Here is a 21672-nt window from a genome sequence, read left to right on the forward strand (position 1 = left end):
AATTGCCATCACCGCTGTAGTGAATACTGATGTCATTAGACAGCCTTTGAACAATATTGTATTTGAAATAAGGAAGATATGTACAGCTGCTACTGTACACACAGTATCTGGATTTGTTTAACCATCTATATATATTTGGATGTTATTGTAGTAGTTTTGCTTCAGATATTGTCACTATTTCATCTTTAGACAAAATCCTTTCCTTATCATTTATTTTACTGGGCAACTGGAAATCAACCACTCCGTTTATTAGGGCTTTTTTGGCTTATAACTCAAACACTTTCCTGCAGTGGTGGATTGGCGGTTAAGGCTCTGGGTTACTGATTGGAAGGTCAGGGGTTCAAGCCCCAGCACTGCAAAGTTGCTGCTGTTGGGCCCTTGTGCAAGGCCCTTAACCTTCTCTGCTCCAGGAATACTGTATCATGGCTGACCCTGTGCTCTAACCCCAGCTTCCTGACATGCTGGGGTATGTGAAGAAAAGAATTTCATTGTACATATGTTTATCAATAAAGACTCATTATGATAACCATCATACCCAGATGCTACCTGACAGCACCATATACTGGACAAACTTTTAAGAAGTAGCTATTTGTAATTTTTTTTTTAAATAAATGTTTTTTTTTTTCTTGTTCATGATTGAAAGTTAACTTTTTCTAACTCCTCATATATTGTTCACAGGATCAGGATCACTGAATGAGGTCAGGTACGACTGATGATGATGATGTCTGTCATCTGGGTGCAGAAGCTTACAGCATGCAGAAGGAGCACATCCTATACTGCAGACAAAAACAGGAACTGAAGTAAATCTTTTCCGGATGTTCAAAATGCTGCAGTTTCATCAGAAATAAAATGTTTGAAGAATCAGAAGACTAAGAGACAAGATAAAGTCAAAGAGATGGTTTATTATGTGTGCAGACATCCTGGGCCCTCCACAGCCTAAATATCAGACATTCTCAACTAGCTTAGGTACTGGAGTGTGTGTGAGAAGAGACCAGAACAAGATATCGAACAGATATAACTTGAGCAATCATAAACGAAGAGCAAGGACAGATACATAAAAGAGACACATATGCTTTTATGTGATCAGAAATCATATAGGATGGATCAATCATGATTAAACCACATTTGCTTACACATAATCTTGGAAAATAAGAATTTTTTTTTTTTTTTTTAACATTTCGTATTAAAGCACCAAGACTCTCCAAACACATATGCTATGATCCTCTTTGTAGATTTCTGCTTGGCCTTCAATATCAGCATCCCTGTGCTCCTACACGAGAAAATAATCACTTTGCAAGTACCTGGTTTCATCTGTACATGGATTATAAACTTCCATTCCAACAGGAAGCAGTTTATGAGAATCAGTCAGAAAATTTCTGAACCCTGGTCATACACAGATGCATTACAGAGATGCATCTGAAGTTGATCAAATTTGCAGATGACATTACTGTGATTGGTTTCTTCACCAACGATGATTAATCAAAGTAGCACCAGGAGGTTCAACAACTAGCCTCCTGGTGTAGTCAGAACAACCTCATCCATCAACAAGTAACCTCAGCAAAGGATGCATTTCTTATGGCAGTTGACAAAAATCCATCTACCCCAGGTTATACTGATACAATTCTATACTAGTACTATAGAAAGCATTATGTCTGCCTTCACAGTCTGGTTTGGTGCAGCCTCCTCCAAAGAAAAAGGGAACCTGCAACGCACTTCAAGCCTGCTGAGAAAATCATGGGCTGCAGTCTGTCACTACTTGAAGACTTCAGTACATCAGCAGGATAAAGAGGCGAGCAGGAAAACTAATCAGTGACACCTCAGACCCTGCTAATTACCGATTTTAAAAAACAACCATCAGGAAAGCGATTCCGCTACCTGATTACTTATTAAATTAATAAATTCTTTGTCATGATTATTTATGGTTGCTATTATTTATATATATATCTCACACTTGTTCCAACAACTTTTAATGCACCATGAACTGCATCTAGCTGCTATTTCTACCTCCACTGTAATGTAAATTACAACTGAGCCTGCAGTTGCTGCTTATGGTGTAATATTTGTATATTAGGATGGTAATTATGTTGTGTTGTCTGAGATGTGTGTTGAATGTACGTGCTGTGACCAAACACCAGGAACACTTCCAAATACATGTAACTATATTTGGCGAATAAAAAGATTCGATTTAATTTGACAAGTTTAAATCATGAAATGTCTCAGAGTAAGTGCACTTGTGGGTCTTAAAAGTAACTGAATAAGCAAACGTCTTTCCGCACAGTGAGCAAAGATACGGCTTCTCTCCAGTGTGAATGCGCTGGTGTGTTTGAAAATTACCCAGTTGAGTAAAATTCTTTCCACACTGTGAGCAGTAATACGGCTTCTCTCCTGTATGAACGCGCTGGTGGAGCTGAAGATCATCCTTTCGAGTAAAACTTTTTCCACATTGTGAGCACTGATATGGCTTCTCTCCTGTGTGAGCGCGCTGGTGTTTTCGGAGAGTACACTGCTGAGAAAAACTCTTTCCACACTGTGAGCAGTGATACGGCTTCTCTCCTGTGTGAATGCGCTGATGTTGTTGTAGAGTGCTCTGATGAGTAAAACTCTTTCCGCATAGTGAGCAGTGATATGGCTTCTCACCTGTGTGAATGCGCTGGTGGAGTTGAAGAGTACCCTTTCGACTAAAACTTTTTCCACACTGTGAGCAGTGAAAAGGCCTCTCTCCTGTGTGAATACGCTGATGTTTTCGTAGAGTACTCTGTTGAGTAAAACCTTTTCCACACTGTGAGCAGAGATGCAGCTTCTCTCCTGTATGAATCCGCTGGTGGGTTTTGAGGGCGTTCTGATGACCAAAACTCTTTCCACAATCTGAGCAGTGGTGAATTTCCTGCTGTACGTCATTGTGAGAAGTATCAGAACTGAGAGAATTAGATGATGCTGACTGCCTACTGGAGCCTTTGGAGGGAATCTCAATGTCATTTTTAATCTCTCCTGATTCTCGCGGTCTCGTATAAACTTCGTAGTGGCATCTCTGGATGTGTTTGTGGAGGTCAATTTGTGATGCATAGGTAAGAGGACATGCGGAGCAGGAAAAGACTTCCAACAGAGTGTTGTTTACTTCTGGAGAAATATATCAGAAAAAATATCAGAAAGTCAGTGTGAAATGAAAAAAATGATGAAACTATTGCTAGGAATAACACTATATGGCCAAAAGAATGTCGTCACCTGACAATCACATATACAGTGCATCCAGAAAGTATTCACAGCACTTCACTTTTTCACCTCCCAGAACACCACCCATCTCTGCAGCACTCCACCAATCAGGCCTGTATGGTACAGTGGACAGACGGAAGCCACTCCCCAGTAAAAGGCGCATGACAGCCTGCCTAGAGTTTGCCAAAAGGCACCTGGAGGACTCTCAGACCATGAGAAACAAAATTCTCTGGTCTGATAAAAAAAGATTGAACTCTTTGTCCTGAATGGCAAGCATCATGTCTGGAGGAAACCAGGCACCAGTCATCACCTGGCCAGTACCATCCCTACAGTGAAGCACGGTGGTGACAGCATCATGCTGTGGGGATGTTTTTCAGCGGCAGGAACTGGGAGACTAGTCAGGATCGAGGGAACAATGAATGCAGCAATGTACAGAGACGTCCTTGATGAAAACCTGCTCCAGCGCACTCTGGACCTCAGACTGGGCTGAAGTTTCATCTTCCAACAGGACAACGACCCTAAGCACACAGCCAAGATAACGAAGGAGTGGCTACAGGACGACTCTGTGAATGTCTTTGAGTGTCCCAGCCAGAGCCCAGACTTGAACCCGATTGAACATCTCTGGAGAGATCTAAAAATGGCTGTGCACCGACGCTCCCCATCCAACCTGATGGAGCTTGAGAGGTTCTGCAAAGAAGAATGAGAATACCTGCCCAAAAATAGGTGTGCCAAGCTTGTAGCATCATACTCAAAAAGACTTGAGGCTGTAATTGATGCCAAAGCTGCTTCAACAAAGTACTGAGCAAAGGCTATGTTCATGTGCTTTTTTTTGTTTTTTTATTTTTCAAAAATTTGCAAAGATTTCAAACAAACTTCTTTCACGTTGTCATTATGGGGTATTGTTTGTAGAATTTTGAGAAAAATAATTAATTGAATCCATTTTGGAATAAGGCTGTAACATAACAAAATGTGGAAAAAGTGAAGCGCTGTGAATACTTTCTGTATGCACTGTATATGTGGTTCTTCCCTAAAATGTAGCCACGAAGTTTGAAGCACACATTTGTCTAGAATGGCTTGGAATACTGAAGCATTAACATGGTTCCAACTCTTTTAAAGACATTTTCCAGGACTTTTCCCAGACATTTTTAATGACGCACATAGTGTGATTACCCAGATTGTTCAGTGCCCCAAGTAGTTTAGACACTAGTGACTACAGTCTGACTATTGTCCAAATACAGATTTTGTATAAAGAAAAAAATTACTGTATTAACAAAAATCTGCATGTCATCTTTTAAAATAATAAATTGTCTATCTGTATTAAGGTTGTGCCAATAGACAGTGATATTGGGGATCGGCGATAGTCAGAGATATCTCCGATAACTGATGCCTTTAATGGTATGTTGAGATGATATTTGGCTAATTTTCCCCAATGGTAACAATACAACGGTCCACAGGTGTGCCCTCTCTCTATTAAGTTTAAAACTATGCTATGTACACAACATCTGTGTGTATGTAGGTACTCATGCGATATATTCTTGTGATTCAAATGAAACAAAACATTTCAAGATACAATCACAACAGCAGGTACAATCAATGTCTCGGTCAGACCACCAACATACAAACAAACAATTACAAAATTGAGGCATCTCACCTATGAAGCCTCACAGTAGTCCACTGAGCGATAACATCCTGACAAAAACCAGTCTTTTTACATTGGCAAAGGTCCAAATGATTCAATCAAAAAATATTTCATTCAAAACACATTGTAACATAAATAAATACCCACGGACTGTTGCTGCGTCATTTCAAATTACCGACAGATGTGCCAAATCTTTCACATGTTCTCCGTAATAACTTTAGTTCACATGAAAGCATTACCAACATCTTTATTTCAAAATGGCTGCTGGGGAGATTTTGCTTGTCGCCTCATTTGAGCATACAGGAGCTTCCATGTCCTGTCCATAGCCTTCAATAGCCAATGAGAATCCGTGATAAAATGAAGTGCCTTTCCTTCGTGAAAAACTTGAGACTATAGCGACCAATTATGTGGATGATTGGCACATCATATAACCAATGAAATTCTTAAAGAATTTCAGTAGTGTTTTACTGGGAAGTTTCAACATTTCAACTTAAACGTCTGTGCAAAAAGCTGGCTAAGCAATGCTAAGTGCTTTGTGCTTCAGTACTTAAAAGGTGAAAAGTGTAGTTTTGTGACTAACTTTTGGAAGGTGAATTATGTAAAAAACAAAAACACTTGCTCCAATATGTGCTGGAAGAAAGTGATGAGTCTGAGGATGACGTTTCAGTAGTAAATAGTGAGGAATCATATTGATTCCGAAGCAGAGGCAACGTTTCTGGAGGGAAGAGACATTACTCTCAACAAGAAAGAATTTTATTACAATAAAATATTATAAAAACTGTATATATAATTAAAATAATATATAATAAATGCTTAAATAAATAAGAAAATAAATGAGCAAATGAAAATTATTGCCCTGCCCCCGTGCGCGATAATATCGTGTATCGGGGATCTCACAGGCTGACGATAGGACGATCGGACTATGGAGAAGATCACCCTACACTAATCTGTATACGAAATTTGAGCTCTCTCTCTCCATTATGGACCACTCAATAAATGAACACACGTGCCATCTTGTTTACAGCCCACCAGAAATCCCAACATAACATGCCTAATAATCTCTCCCTCTCTCTTTCTGTCGAACAAACGCATGATACTCCTGAAATACCAATGATCCTGACCCCTTCTGCTCTCCGGACCTTCAATTTGTCATGTCGGGTCAAGATTCTACTGATGTCCCTGAGTGAAACCATCTAAGCATAGGTTTAGATAGATTATTTTGCTGTCATTGCTGTGCTGTGCTCATATTTTGGGACAATAAGACAAACATAATTAGTAAAAAACAGGCAGAAGCTACACGATTTTGCATTACACATAGATCAAGACCTTATGCCAACAAGTCATGTCAAGTGATGTAACAAAGCACCCTCTTATCACTCTCTGGTAATCTACTTCTAGATTTTAAGTGACTGAAAACTCAGTAACATATAATTAAAACAACAACAACAAAGTGTCATTTTAAGGTTGGCAGCAAAATGCAAATTTGTTTGCAACACCGTTGCTAGGCATGGTTGACGGGTCTAATGTTAGTCAAGCTATCTGATTTAATTAGTTTTTCCAAAATACAAAGAACAGCTTCTGAACTGAGAAATAATACATAGCAACTTCAGATACTGGAGCAGGAGCAGCTATGGACAGAAATAGCCATAGTTCCAGATCTCAATCCGATCAAGCATCTGTGAGATGTCTGGACAAACAAGTCTGATCCATAGAGACCCCACCTCACAACTTACAGGACTTAAAGGATCTGCTACTAAAGTGTTGATGCCAGATACCACAGCACACCTTCAGGAGGTCTTGTGGAGTCCATGCCTCGACGGGTCAGAGCTGTTTTGGCAGAACAGGAGGGCTTACACAGTCTTGGGCAGGTGGGTTTTATGTTATGGCTGATCGATGTAAATGAGTAATTTGACTAGACAGAAGCAGGAGAAGCATCCAGTGTGCTTTACTTCACCTCTTGTAGTCAGTAGGAATGAAAAATGGTTCTGTGTTCCAGTTAAGAAAAACCTTGAAGTACACAGCTTCCTTCATCTCAGTTCACAAGGGCAGCAACCAGATACTGAGGTTTTAATTCATAAAATTAGTTTTAAAATCCAATAAATCATAAAAATCACTATTTTATGGTTGTAAATTTACCATTTGAGGATTTTTGGTTCCAGAGGTAGTCAAAAGTAGGATTGAGATCTTTGGTGTTCTCTTCTTTGTACCACACCAAGAGCTCCTGTCCTGGGTTAATGGGTCGACAACAACGGTACAGAATCCCCCCTTGATATGGAAATGCCACAAGATTTTGCTCTTCTGCATTATGAGCACAATTCACAAACCTAAAAGAATAAGGCAAAGCAGCAGATAAGGTACAAATAAAAATAAAATATATCGGGGAGATATCAGTGACGAGAGAAAGAAAGTTCTTCCAACAAATGAGGAACTATGAAAACCTCACCCCATCCAGTTATCATCCATCTCTCTCTTGGCATCAATGTGTTCTTTACACTGCCTGCTTCTGTACATCTGCAAATAAATGACACATTTACATTTTATTCATTAAATGAACTATAATATAGGCAGGAAATATTTCTATGTTCAGTCAAAGTACTTGATGCTGCTGCTGTAATTAGTTGGCTGTTGTTAATGATGATGATCATAGATTAGGAGACGGATAATAGATGAATGGTGAATCTATTATTCAATGGTGAATGGCCAATGAATGAAGATAATTAATCCTCTTGTTCCTGTTTATAGGTGTGCTGTTTCCTCACCCACACACCTGAAAAACCCTCTGCAAACAACCATAAATATCAAGCTCTTGGTGCTAACCTGCTAACAAACCATATTTACCAACCATCCATATATAAAGATGAGTACCAATAATAGTACTTACATTTGAGTGTAAAAATATCAAGTTCCTCAAATCAGGATATGAACATGAAAGCAACGCTGAGAAAGTTCCTCCATGAAGATAGAAGCTACGTCTGAAATTGCGTACTGTACCAGTACATACTGAATTCGATGCAGTACCTACTGCATGGCCGTTGAAACCCCTACTAAAAGCATCTACTCAAGACCAGCAAGAGGTTACCCAGGAATTGGTGAAAGGGCTCAGAGCAGCCGTGGAGGAACTGTTAACCCTCGCCAAATTAAGCATGCCCCTGCTGGGATAATATGCATGCATGGAGATAACAGAGAGGTCCCCACCACCAAGGTCGAGGCTGTGAACTGAAGACATGAGTTATTAGTCAGGTTGGTACTTTGAAAAAAAAAATGGATATAATTCCTAAATGGTTATCTTTGTTAAATCCCTTGAATTAAAGTTGAAAGTCTACACTTCAATTACATCCTGACTGCTTCGTTTCAAATCCATTGTGGGGATGTACAGAGGTAACATTACCAAAATTCTGTCGCTGTCCAAACACTTATTTTTCCTGACCGTATGTGGAAAAGGTCAAGGGGTGAAACTATAAGGATATAAACATGTTACTTGGAGAAATCTATTGGCTCTACTGCAGGAATAAAATACTGCTGATAATCTACAACAGCTAATTGTTATGCCATGGCAAGCAGATGGCACTGTGGCGCTGCTTACTAGAGACTGAACTGGGTGGACACGTGACGTTTGTTTTGGTTTGTTCACTTCATGTTCGAGTTTGTCGTTAATTTGCCCCAGGTGTCCATGTTTAGTATTAATTATGTTGGGTATTTAAACCCCTCTGGTGGATGCGCACATCACGCGATATTATTATTGATAGCTGCATACCTGAGAGTGAGAGTCACCAGTATTGAGGGAGTAGCATCTAGGTTTAGCATGCTAAGCGGTCTTTGTTGTCATGTCCCGTTTCCTGCCTCAATTCTAGTTTCATGTTTACTCACTAGTCCTGTATAGACCACGCTCTCTGTGTTTTGTTGTTTGTTTGTGTGGATTGTTAATAAAGACAGTGCTCCTGCGCTTACTTGCTGCCAACTGTCCTGTTTCGTTACACTAATCTTTTAGGAAATAGTTCTTACATCAAGCTCACCCACTTTGTTTCCAACATTCCTTTATGTCTACATTAAAGTTTTTACCTCCTTCCGCTGGATAAATTTACATTTGCAGCATTTGGGAGACTCTCATCAAATTACATCAGAGTCTAAGAATACCATCAAGTTATAAGGACTTGGTACGAGTTACACAAAGAGTTTAAATGTTTGTGTTGTATTTATTCCAGTAGCAGTCATTTCATTTAAAGTAGTTTGAGAGAGCAGACAGTTATTAGATTGAGAGAGAGTTTGTGTGTTCTAACCCAGAAACAGAAGACATGCTCCTTAATATTTATAATAAATGTATAAAACCTCACCACCCAGGAGTATCCACTGCTCATGGCTTCCTCTCTGTCTACCAGCTCTCCCTGGTAGGGTCCGAAGTGTGCACCTACTGGAACAGTCTCCCCCTTATTAAACACCCCCAGACCTGCATCAGGAATACCGGACTTCCGAATCTCTAGTACAGGAGGAAGAGTTTGTCTGGCTCGGTCAGGGACTCCCATGGGAACAGGAGTATCAGGGATGAAGAGGGGCGGTCCGTGAACCTCACACTTGTTGAAGAAGAAGGATTTGCAATCCTCACAGTCTGGAGGGAAAGAAAATATAATAATGTGAAGAAATAATGCTCAAAATAATTCTTAATAAACTGCAATGAACACAATTAAAGCTTTTAAAGTGCATTTTTACATTTTTAAGTGGGCAGCCATGTACAGCATACGATTTTAAATATTTGTTTTTACATAATAATAATTTAAAATAAGAATAATCAGTGAGTGTGTTACTGAGCTCCTGAGAGGCCTGATGTCTTACAGAGGGAGTCTTTATTGTCAGGATCTTCCTCTTTAATGGAGATAACTTCAGGTGTGGTGTTGAAATCGTCTCCATGGCTGTAGATGTTCAGCTCCAGCGTCTCCTCTTTCTTCACACAGACTTCTGACACTTCGGATGTTCCTCCATCTGAAGTCTCCATTTTCACGTCCTCACACAGCTAAAGATCAAACAGCAATAACACTTCTTCAGCAAACAAAACATCAACACTGTTTATAGATCTGTTTATAAGGTTTCCTAATCTGAACATGTTATTGTTTTTTCTGTAACACAACTCATCATTAAGCTTTACCTGTGAAGGAGCAGGATCAGGAGCCCGAGACTTCCTGGAGGAGCGCGGTCTGTTTCCTGCTGATCTCATTATAACACCTCTAAACAAACATCATGAGAGGAACATTCTATAGACTTTAACCCTTTAAACAGTAATTAATTTTCTGTTAATGTTTTTAATAAACATTTGAAAACATCAGTCATCATAACGTGGTAAATGTATAGGAATTGTTTTTATCCTGATTAGTGTAAACTGGCTGTAAAGAGTGACTTAGAACAAGTTAAGATTATTTATAATACTTTAAACACACAAATAAACATCTCCCACTAGAACACCTCGCTAAGGCCGAACTACAAATCTCTCCTTATTAGATAAATAGTGCTCTACATAGAGTGTACACGCCATTATTTCATACTGAATACGGTGCACTTAAACAGTGAAGTGGAGATCTATTTGGGATTCGGCCACACAGCTTCAGTTTAACTTACCTCAGGGTTTTAAAGCAGAACGAGGTTTCATATCCACAGAAATAGACACAATAACGTGCTTTTATTTTAAATACATCACATCTATCGGTAAATACAAACAGCGACTATCCGAAAGATGCTATTGTGATGATTAGCTCGGATAAAGATGCTCAGGCGAAAAGTGCCTTTTTCTTCTCCAACGTTTAATGGCGGTTGTAGAAGCAGCTACTGGGCGCGTTACCGCCACCACCTGGACTGGAGTGGAGTTTCATGTTGGAAGTGGCCTATCCTTCTACTGATTTATAACTTCTACTGATTATAATTGACTGTGAAAAAAATGTGAAATGGTACATGCTTGAACACATTTAGTTCTGAACCAATGTCTGTGCTGGAAACAATGCAAACAATTTTACCTAAAACAATTATGATGGTAGTTTTCAATCTACATCTGTATTGTAACAGGATCTTGAACTGAAACCAAGACATTCTCATTCATTCATATTCATTCTCTCTGAAGCAAGCCGGTGGCGACGGTGGCAAGGAAAAACTCCCTAAGATGTTAAGAGGAAGAAACCTTGAGAGGAACCAGACTCAGAAGGGAACCCATCCTCATCTGGGTAACAACGGATAGTGTGGAAAGTTCATTATGGTTTTATATGGAGTCTGTTTTGCCTTAGAAGCAGTCGTAGTCCCAGCAATCTGGAATTGGAGTATATGAGAGCTCCATCCAGAGGTAGGACATCCGAAACGGATCAGGCAGGTCCGGAGAGCAGTAAGGATCAGGATCTCTAGACAGAAGGAGAGAGGGAGAGAAAAGATTGTTAGGACTGTGCTTAGCGTAACAGAAAGTCTAGTCAGGGTAGGCTTGAGTAAAGAAATATGTTTTAAGCTTAGTGATTTTTAAGCACAGCGAGACTGTGTCTGAGTTCCATAACTGTGGGGCTCTACAAGAGAAAGCTCTTCCCCCTGCTGTAGCCTTCGCTATTCGAGGTACCGTCAAATATCCTGCATCTTGTGATATAAGTAGGCGTGGTGGGTCATAGAAAACCAAGAGGTCACTTAGATACTGTGGCGCAAGACCGTTTAGTGCTTTATAGGTTAATAATAGTATTTATAATCAATGCATGATTTCACTGGGAGCTAATGCAGTGTGGATAAGATCAGGGTGATGTGGTCCTATCTTCTGGTTCTAGTTAGGACTCTAGCAGCTGCATTCTGCACTGGAGTTTGTTTATGCTCCTACTGGAACATCCAGACAGTAAGGCAGTACAGTAATCTAGCCTAGAGGTGAAGTAAGCATGAATTAATATTTCTACATCATGTAGCGACCATATAGTTCTTATCTTAGAAATATTTCTGAGATCAAAGAAGACTATCCTAGTAATATTATGTACATGAGCATGAAATGATAGACTGGAGTCAACAATCACACCAAGGTCTTTTACTGCTGCACATGATGAAACAGAAAGAACATCCAGAGTTACTGTGAGATCAGAAACATTACTTCTAGCTACGTGGTCCTAGTACAACTACTTCTGTCTTATCAGAATTAAGTAAAAGGAAGTTAGTTAGCATCCATGTCCTTTACACATTCCTCAACTTTAGTAAGCTGCTGTCTGTCCTCTGGCTTCGCTGAAACATACAGCTGTGTATCATCAGCATAACAGTGGAAGATCAGTCCATGTTTATGAATAATTTGACCTAGAGGGAGCATATATAAAGTAAAAAGCAGTGGGCCTAAAACAGAACCTTGTGGAACACCAAATTTAACCTCTGTATGCGTGGAGAAGTCTCCATTTACATCTACGAACTGATAGGTCTATAGCTGGACAGTTGAGAGGGGTCAAGGTCAGGTTTTTAATCAGGGATTTAATAACTGCTAATTTGGATGAAAGTGCTATAAAAGTGCAGACCACTGAGAGAGAATTTGTTACTCTTTATTTGTTTTATGTGTACTTGCAATAGAAGATAGATAATATGCACGGTCATGCCATGTAGATTAGCACATGATGTTTCTTGTCTCTCCTCTCTGGGAGAAAAACATGTTTTTGTCTTTGAGTGTCTGCACATCGGACCTTGAAACCACCAAGAACTCCTTTGCTCCTGACTCGCAGATGTCAGAGACTCCTTATCTTAATCTTATATTCGTGCATGTGAGAGACGAGAGGACAGAGGAGCGCTCTCATCTTCTATCCTGTATTCATCTCTCTCTGTAATAAAACATCTACACCTGAGAGGACGAGTCTGAATTTCCACCACACCATTTACCATAATAACTATCTATATTCTGTGTAAAATCTATCTATATATATAACCTAATCTATATTCTGTTTTAGACAGACAGATGGACAGATAGATTGACTTTTACTGTGTTTTTGTACTTTTTTAAATTACGTTTCATAAGTTTTAGGACTTTTATAAAACTATATAATGGACAGGTATGGAACATGAATGATCAAAAATGTTTCTGAACACTATAACTACTTTGAACAAGATAACTAGGCTGTAATAACGTGGACTATTTTACATGTAAAAGATGTTGCATTATATTCATCTTGCATTCTAAAAAGATTGAATGATGAATGACGTAAATTGGGATGAAGGGAGCGTTTCATTATCCATGTTATTGTTAAATCTCCGGCTCTCTGTCCCTCACTGAACAAAGCAGACACAGAGAGAGGCGTGAGTACAGCAGGAAAGCAAGACCTCGTGCTTGCAGGACAGTACTGGTGATATCTGGAAAGTTGCTACGGTATGTCCAAAAAGTCACTAGATTTGTCGCTAGGTGCTTCTTTTTAGCAAAAAAAAAAGTTGCTAAAAGGGTCTGAAAAGTCACTAACTTGGCAACACTGGTCTGCACTGACTAGTGATGTGTTATTCATGGACAATTCGTTCATTTTGAATGAATCTTTAATATGACTTGGGAACAACGAGTTGTCAAATGTTTTAATTTCTCAATTAGAACTACATTTGTTACTTTAGGGCCACTGCGGTAAGGTTTAATCTGGAACTTCATCACTTAAAAGTCTGATCTGAAGTGAGCACAGGAACTTTCTCTGAATAAATTCATGGCTAAACTGCTCCCCTTCATTTTCATCCCCAGACTTCCACAACAGTTTCTCCTCCAGGTCTATGGCCCTAAACAGGAAACCTAACTCAGACTCTTTGGGTTAATGTAAAATGCTCATGAGCCTGTGCAGTAAGTCTGATTAGGAATCAATTTTGTAGTGCCCCCTTAATATAGGGGTCTTCATGGTGGGGAATGTGAGGTCTCTCTTTAGCTCAAGCAACTCTCTTAGATGGAACCCTGGAGTCACAGCCCTAATGACTCCTTTAATGACTTCAGCTTTAAAATTCTTTTCCCAAGGGTGACCAGACTGTCATGTAACTAACTCCTTCCTGCTTGTTCTTTGTTGGTTACTCTTAAATCTTTCCTCCAGCACTTCAATCTGTTCTACCAATATGTGGCAGGCATCAACTTGTGCCTGTTAGAGCTCTGCATACTCTCTTTTCACTTTTCCATTTCATCAGGCGCTGTTGGTGGGTCCTCTGACTTCATAAAACACAGAAGTTCACCAAGGCATGTCCTGAAAACTGTTCTGTATCTTCACTGTCCTTAATTCCCTCGAATGTTTTCTCTACCAGCCTTATATATGCTTGCCTTGAAATCCATCGGCAGCTGGTTTGCTGCAATTTAGATACAGACACACCTTGACAAGTTTTGATTTGTCTAATGTCAGGAGTTTAGAACTTAGATACTCCTGAAGTTGTTCCATTTCTTTCGTTTGAAGCATAGTCTTGACAGTGTATTTTGTCCTGTTTGACTGTGTTTTCTAATCAGCTTCCAATCAGCACCATAATTATGTTGAACACACAGAAGTGGTGTTTTCATGTGGCACATATTTTCTTTTATTATTGTCACACTTTGCAAAATCAACAAACACACATGAGATTAAACTCTATTTTGTGTTTCAGCAATATGGGCAGTGTTACCTCTTCATATGAAAGTGTTATCTGTTATAAAAGTGGTTAAGTGGTTAAGCTGTTGGCCTCCTGATCAGAAGGGCATGAGTTCAAATCCCAGTACTGCTAACCAGCCACTGCTGGGCCCTTGAATAAGGCCCTCAACTGCTCAGTTTTACAAATGAGATAAATGTAAGTCACTCTGGCTAAGGGCCAAATGTTAAAATGTAAATGTTTTGAGTCAAAGAGTTGGTTTATTATGCACACGAAGACAGCCCGAGCAACAGTCTCTAGTCTCTTAGTATAAATATAAGTTGGATACAGTTAGCTTTTATACTGAGGTGTATGTGCAAACGACATACCTAAGGCTAATAAGAGAAAAACATGAGAGAAAAACCACAAGACAAAAGCATAATCAAGAACAGAAACATCTTGACAAAAACATAATTAAGGACAGAAACCCAAAAGCACCATTAGACCATGAGTAAGCAAAAATCCCCTTGAAGTGATCTTAAATGATTGAATCATGCAACATAAATATGGAAAATAAAGGGAAAAATTAGAATATTTCATATTTCTCCCCTCTATTATCATCCATTAAAGCATGCTTAAACTTCCAGTACTAGTCTACATACTATACACTGTATTGTACTTTACTGTGCGCTGGCCGGGTGATCTATCTACATATCCTAAAATAAGGTTTTACTCATTTACCACGTGCCAGGCATAGAAAAAATGTAGGCATTAGGCATATGGTTACGTGAGGTTAAGATAAGAGTGGTCCCGTGACAAGATCAATGAACATCAACTGCTGAACCTGGCAGGCAATTCACTATAGGGAGTGCTACCACACAATCATTACGTACCTGAAGCGCCTAAAATACAACATTTATTGATCGATAGCCAATTTATCTAAAGGACCCAATTAAGAGATACAAACCTCAATTGAGTGAGTTGTGAACTTTAGTTGGGCTCGAGATGGATGAGAGACACCTCTTACATGATATTTGTTTAATTATATGGTTATGCTACATAATGCCTTAGAAATTTCACCTACTGAGTGTGACCCAGCCTTTTTCTACAGTTTTCTACACACCAAGGACACAGATCGATTGATGAAGTCAGTGACACTATGAGGAGGGTGGTAGGTTTGATTACAAACCGAGAAGCCTAGAATACAACATTAAGTGATGACTGCTTGTGAGGAATGAGGAAACATCTTTGTGTAGCAAAGCACGTGTGTCACAGGCTGAAATAGTGTGTCCTGCCCACACAATGCCAGACTAAACACTTACTGAGGAGTGCAAACCTCGCAGCATGAGAACAGAGTGTTCTGAATTAATGTAAACTAAGTTTGCAAAGTTTCCCTAATCATCATCAGAGCCTAACACAGAACTGGTCAGATGCTGACACCTTAATAGCATCAAAAGAATAAATCTGAGTGGAAGTGTCCGAAACCTCAAATTTACCATTTTATATATAGAAAATTTCCGACCCCTTACTAAGATTATCAGTACCTATAAGCACAGAACCTGAATGATGACCCAAAAAGTGTAGGTTTTGCTGATGTATCTTTAAGAAAACCTTAACCTTCATGTGAGACTTTAACTGATGTATTTCTAACTCTTGGATTTTAACTGTGTGAGATAGATAAGTCGTTATAGCATGAACTGAGCATGAAAATTACAACTTTTACAGGTGTTCCCCACACCGTAGGGGACTTGGGCTTCTTAAAATACCTGATCAAACGACCTTTAGGCCGAGTGGCCGTTTATTGCTGTATAATGTTATACCAGTGACTGTGACTAATTTGTAATCAATGATGTTGCCTGAAGGTTCTGCTCAAAGTATAGAATCAAAGTCAGTCTCTTGTGTTGTGATGTTGGCAAGGATGGATGGGTCTTGCTTCAGCACAGCGTGTACAGATCGTGAACAATGCTGAGGCGCAGAATGGGGCCAACTGGGAGTCAGAAGGAACCCAATGTATAGTCTCTTGGTTCTCTTGTAGCACCCACACCAACTTCAGAGATAACTCACTTTGTTTTTCCTGCAAAAGCAAAGAAACAAACCCCAATGCCTAAATGCAATCAAATCCTCTCAAAGCTCTCCTCTTAGAGCCACCCAAACTGTCACTATTTAGGTGGTAATACCACTTTACAGTATGATACATGTATCCACATCTTACATTTTTGATCATCACCTACTGTCCTGGCACAATAGCATGTCCACCCTTTTGCAATTAGGTCCACACCTCTTGGACACAAGTTTTCCACAGAGCTATCAGCTTACATTGAGCTCTTGAAAATACTTCATTAGCATCTCTGATGTAAGATGCAAACTGATTGTCCCCGGTAGGGCCATCGGTTGACCCCTCTTGTGGGTGTGGATTGATTACTCCACAAAACAGCAGGCAATGCATACACCCACAAGACCCCACTTTGGTGTAACTTGGACAATACATTTTTCAAAGTCTGGTTTGACACTGAACCTGTCCAGAAGCCTGAGGCCTGTATGGACAGTGAAGCTTACATTGAACGCTTAGCATTCTCATAACTTCCTGCACAACGTCGTGTTTCCCCATGTAGAAGGGAATTGGTGAACCATACTCTGGACACTCACATGTCCTAGACTGTGGATTTGTTGAGCTAATATGGTAGCAAAGACTCAGGAGCCACATATCAACCTCCTTTCATCCATGTGCCAGCAAAATCTAGACTTAAACCCTTGTCCACAAATAACCACACCTTTTTTTAAGGTTTTGAGATTGTGGAAGATAGACTGAGACAGAAGGAAGACTGCACGCTGCTTTGGCTGCAGTATCGGCCATAGCATTACCTCAACCCTCAAACAGTTTTGAGATAACAATGCGCCTTAACCTTAACCACAGCTAAACATGTTGGATTTTCATATGCCAACAAAAGGTCAGACACAAATGAGGCATGTTTGGTGGGCGTGCCTGCAGCTGTCAAAAAGGCACTTCCACACCAGATACTGTCAAAATCGTGCAAAACACCAAAGGCATATTGTGAATCTGTGTAAACTTTAGTAGTACTGCCAGTAGCTAAGATACAGGCATTAGTTAAAGACAAGTTTGGCAAGCTGGGCTGAGAGATGATCAAGGAGGTGACCCTGAGCAATCACTCTGTGTGATGAGCAAACAGCCCATCCAGCATGTCTGCACCCATTCAGAACTTGAGCTGAACCATCTGTTAAAATAAATAAATAAATAAATAAATAAATAAATAAATAAATAAAATCTTGTTTGGATTTTCCAGAGGAATCTGAGAAATGCTCAAAGGCAGTGAGTGTGAATGCATCACCCAATCATGAACGTGATCAATCTATACCCACTCATCTTGGGTATCAGACATTGCAGTTGCATCATTAGCAATGAGGGATTGGTGACCTTGGCCCTCTGCAGGGGAATTTTAGGTGTTGTAAGAATGCTGAGCCAATTGCCCCATCTAATTGAGCTTTGGCAAAGTTAGCTTCATGAAAATGGACACAAAGATGTGTGAACAATGCTAATAATTCTTTGTTATACAATTCCATACCAGGTGGGGCTAAAAGGCTAAAGGTAGAACCACTGAATCTTTAGGGTCACCACAATGCCAAAGTAGGGCTTTGTGGGAGTCATGTCCATTGGTACTGATCACCATCAAAGAAGAAAGCTAACCATGGCTGACTATCTAGATGTAAAAAAACAGACAAAAAAAAAAAAAAAAAAAAACATTATCCATATCAAGAAAACAGTGTGTATATAATTGGAATTCTATCAAAAACGGTGTTTGGGTCAGCTACACGTGGTGGAATGCGATCAATACAGGTTTTAGTGACCAGATAATCAACTGTCAATCAGCAGCAGGAGTTTTCAGCATTTCCTGCTTTCCTCACAGGACAGAGAAGAGGAGGAGCTGTTTTAACACGGATGCCTCGGTTGACAAAATCATTGACAGTTATAATTATCGAATTCTCTGAATAGCTTCCCTTGAAATGGGGTACTGTTTTGTCATGGGAGGCGGCGCACTTGTAAGATGTACTGTTTCTATGACTAGTAGCCAGCAGTCCTTCTCATCCTTAGCCCAAATAGGAACAGTAGCAATCAAGGGATCTGACACCTGAACTGCAAGAACAGAGTTCAATTTTAGCTGGCTCAAAATCCAAATGCATGTGTAATTGTGAGATAACATGAATGCCCAAAATAGGAGAGGTGCTAATCTGTGCTGCCATAAGAGAGATGTCAAGTGACTTAGGGCCAAAACATAAACAAACAGGTTCATTTATATAAGTGTGAGTTTTCTCCTATCACACCAAAAATGATGATATTCGTTCTAGTTAAACGCATACCAAAGTCTCAAGCCATCTCAATAGGAATGACTGATATTTGTGTCAGTCAAAATACTGTATTCTTTATCATTCAGAGTGATTATCACATACAATACAATGTCATCTTGCTCATGTGTAATTGGCTGCAAAAATGCTCTCACAGAGGACATCTCTAAAAAGGATGAGACTGTCCAGCAGGTGGAGGTGGGGGAAAAGATTCTGAGTGGGAGGGATGTTGTATCAGCTGAATTAATTGCCCTGCTGCCACTGGCAAGAGAGTCCTGCCTTGTGAGTCAGGCTGAGAGACTCTGGAAGTCGGAGCGCATTTCTCACTCCGCTTCTTCAGGTAAGCTTTCTTTTTACAACATGCTCGCTCCCAGTGCTCCTGCTTATGATGGTACTGGCACACATCTTGCTGAACAGATTGAGCATTCACAGCATTCAGCAGGCATGAGTTTTCATATTTGAATCTTTTTCACAAGCCGCAAGGCTATCAGAAAGAATACTGAAGCATATGCTATGCCACTTGGGGTTTAAGATCATCAGAGCCTTGTGCAAGTCAGGTTTTAAGACATCAGCCCATTGCTACCAGCAGCGTGGCTGCAGAGAACATCAGAAATTTTGTATAATATCCACATAGCATAAACACTTGAGCACAATGCTGGGTGTGTTGCATTACAGATTCGTTTCTGCCTTGTTGAAATTCAGCAACTTTGCGCCAACACTCAGCACTTTCCACAAAACCACACATTAGCTCAAGGATGCTCAATACATTTCTGTAAACCGCTGACCGAATCGAACAAATGCTTTTCTTCACAGTGACTGTAAAAGTCGATTAACATTTCCACCTAGGTAAACAGATATATTTGAGGGAAAATTGCAATGACATCCAAAGGATGCAAGTTATGCAAGTGCATTTTACATGAGAAGTCAGAATTGGACTTATGCCCATTGCGATTTTTATCTACTCGCTCATGGTTCAGCGGCTGATATTTTATTGTCACTTTTGCTTCCTTCCCCTCTTTTTGCCATAATTCTTTAATCAACAATGGAGCTACACTGATGGCTCCTGGATCTAAACCAAAGTCACCTGACTCGTCATTAGAGGATGATGAGCTCGAAGACTTCAGTCTCAATTTCCTTTTAAAATGCTTAAAATTGATAAGTGATTATATATTCTCCTTGGTAGACTATAAAATGCTGTCATTACGGGAAAGGCCTTCTGCTGGCTTAGGCCTTATTTGACTGATCGCTATCAGTTCATAGATGTAAATGGAGACACAGTTATGGAACAGCCTTCCAATTAATGTTCGGGACTCGGGCACAGTCCACAGTCTCAGTGTTTAAGTCCAGGGTGAAGACATATTTGTACAGTCAAGCTTTTTGTGAACAATTTTTTTTTTTTCTTAGGTAAAGGAGCAGATCTAGAGGGCTCACAGGCATTGAGTGAACTGGGATGTTTGGATACTTCTCTCCTGTGTGAATGCACTGGTGTAGTTGAAGATTACCTTTTCAAACAAAACTCTTTCCACACTGTGACCAGTGATATGGCTTCTCTACTGTGTGAATGCGCTGATGTCGCTGTAGAGTACTCTGATGAGTAAAACTCTTTCCACACTGTGAGCAATGATACGGCTTCTCCCCTGTGTGAAAGTGCTGGTGTTGTTGTAGAGTGCTCTTATGAGTAAAACTCTTTCCACACTGTGAGCAATGATATGGCTTCTCCCCTGTGTGAATAAGCTGGTGTATTTGAAGACTACCCTTTTGAGTAAAACTCTTCCCGCACTGTGAGCAGTGATACGGCTTCTCTCCTGTGTGAATGCGCTGGTGTCGTTGTAGAGTACTCTGTTGAGCAAAACCTTTACCACACAGTGAACAGTGATACGGCTTTTCTCCAGTGTGAATGCGCTGGTGTCGTTGTAGAGTATTCAGATGAGTAAAACTCTTTCCACACTGTGAGCAGTGATACATCTTCTCTCCTGTGTGAATGCGCTGGTGTAGTTGAAGATTACCTTTTTGATTAAAACTCTTTCCACACTGTGAGCAGTGATACGGCTTCTCTCCTGTGTGAATGCGCTGGTGTTGTTGTAGAGTGCTCTGATGAGTAAAACTCTTTCCACACAGTGAGCAGTGATACATCTTCTCTCCTGTGTGAATGCGCTGGTGTAGCTGAAGACTACCTTTTTGAGTAAAACTCTTCCCACACTGTGAGCAGTGATATGGCTTCTCTCCTCTGTGACTGCGCTGGTGTGTTTTGAGAGCATTATGATGCCCAAAATGCTTTCCACAGTCTGAGGAGTGGTGAATTTCCTTCTGTACGTCATTGTGAGATGTATCAGAACTCAGAGAATCAGATGATGTTGACTGACTACTGGAGCCTTTGGAGGGAATCTCAATCTCCTGTTTAATCTTTCCTGATTCTTGCAGTCTCGTATACTCTTCGTAGTGTTTGTGGAGGTCAATTTGTGATGCCTCCATAACAAATGTGGAGCAGGAAAAGACTTCCAACAGAGTGTTGTTTACCTCTGGAGAAACAGAATATCAGAAAGTCAGTACGAAATCAAACAAAATTATAAAACTATTGTTTTATAGGAATTACACTAAAAGAATGTGGACACCTGACAAACACACTTATATGTGGTTCTTCACAAAATGTTGCCACAAAGTTGGAAGCACAAAATTGTCTAGAATGGCTTTGTATGCTGTAGCATTAACAGGGTTCCCACTCTTTTAAAGACATTTTCCAGGACTTTTTCAATGACTCACAGCTAGTGTGATCGACAGGCATAGCGCCCTTAAGCCTAGGATGATTGGCGATGAACAATGGTAATGGAAATTGTTGATAGATACCAACTCTTGTGATGGCGATTAAGTCAAATTATTTAAATATCTGTTGGTAAAGTCGTATTGTAGACGCTTGCCTCACACCTCCAGGGCTGGTGGTTCAATTC

General features: G+C 40.0%; 2 protein-coding genes across 3 annotated transcripts in view; both read right to left on the reverse strand.

Moving 5' to 3' along the window:
- Positions 1-882: 882 nt before the first annotated feature.
- Positions 883-11194, reverse strand: LOC124628226 (histone-lysine N-methyltransferase PRDM9). 2 transcript variants are annotated; one of them, XM_047155823.2, is made up of 7 exons: positions 10454-11194; positions 9987-10065; positions 9677-9854; positions 9181-9452; positions 7293-7360; positions 6986-7173; positions 883-3117 (listed from the first exon to the last, which is right to left on the reverse strand). In XM_047155823.2, the coding sequence occupies exons 2-7, from the start codon at positions 10053-10055 to the stop codon at positions 2186-2188; spliced, it is 1707 nt and encodes a 568-aa protein (XP_047011779.1). In that variant the 5' UTR covers positions 10056-10065; positions 10454-11194; the 3' UTR covers positions 883-2185. The 2 variants fall into 2 exon arrangements, with proteins under 2 accessions (XP_047011779.1, XP_053536629.1); XM_053680654.1 differs by lacking the exon at positions 883-3117 and adding an exon at positions 5585-6908 and having other exon boundaries at positions 10454-11190.
- A 4950-nt stretch (positions 11195-16144) lies between these two features.
- The window catches only part of LOC108266218 (uncharacterized), a 40112-nt gene continuing 34584 nt past the window's right edge, over positions 16145-21672 (reverse strand). Inside the window, 1 exon segment of the mRNA XM_053680679.1 lies at positions 16145-21246. Coding sequence (XP_053536654.1) covers positions 20096-21246 — 1151 coding nt within the window. The 3' untranslated portion in view covers positions 16145-20095.

This window comes from Ictalurus punctatus, chromosome 6, assembly GCF_001660625.3.
Source record: "Ictalurus punctatus breed USDA103 chromosome 6, Coco_2.0, whole genome shotgun sequence".
Classification (NCBI taxonomy): Eukaryota; Metazoa; Chordata; class Actinopteri; order Siluriformes; family Ictaluridae; genus Ictalurus; species Ictalurus punctatus.

What these genes read in the sequence shown, in the direction of transcription:
- LOC124628226 (XM_047155823.2), bottom strand. Translation starts at nt 10,055, where the DNA reads ATGAGATCAGCAGGAAACAGACCGCGCTCCTCCAGGAAGTCTCGGGCT. An exon ending in TGACAATAAAGACTCCCTCT is followed by an intron (nt 9,453 to 9,676) that starts GTAAGACATCAG and finishes CTTTCCCTCCAG; the next exon opens with ACTGTGAGGATTGCAAATCC. An exon ending in GCAGTGGATACTCCTGGGTG is followed by an intron (nt 7,361 to 9,180) that starts GTGAGGTTTTAT and finishes ATTTATTTGCAG; the next exon opens with ATGTACAGAAGCAGGCAGTG.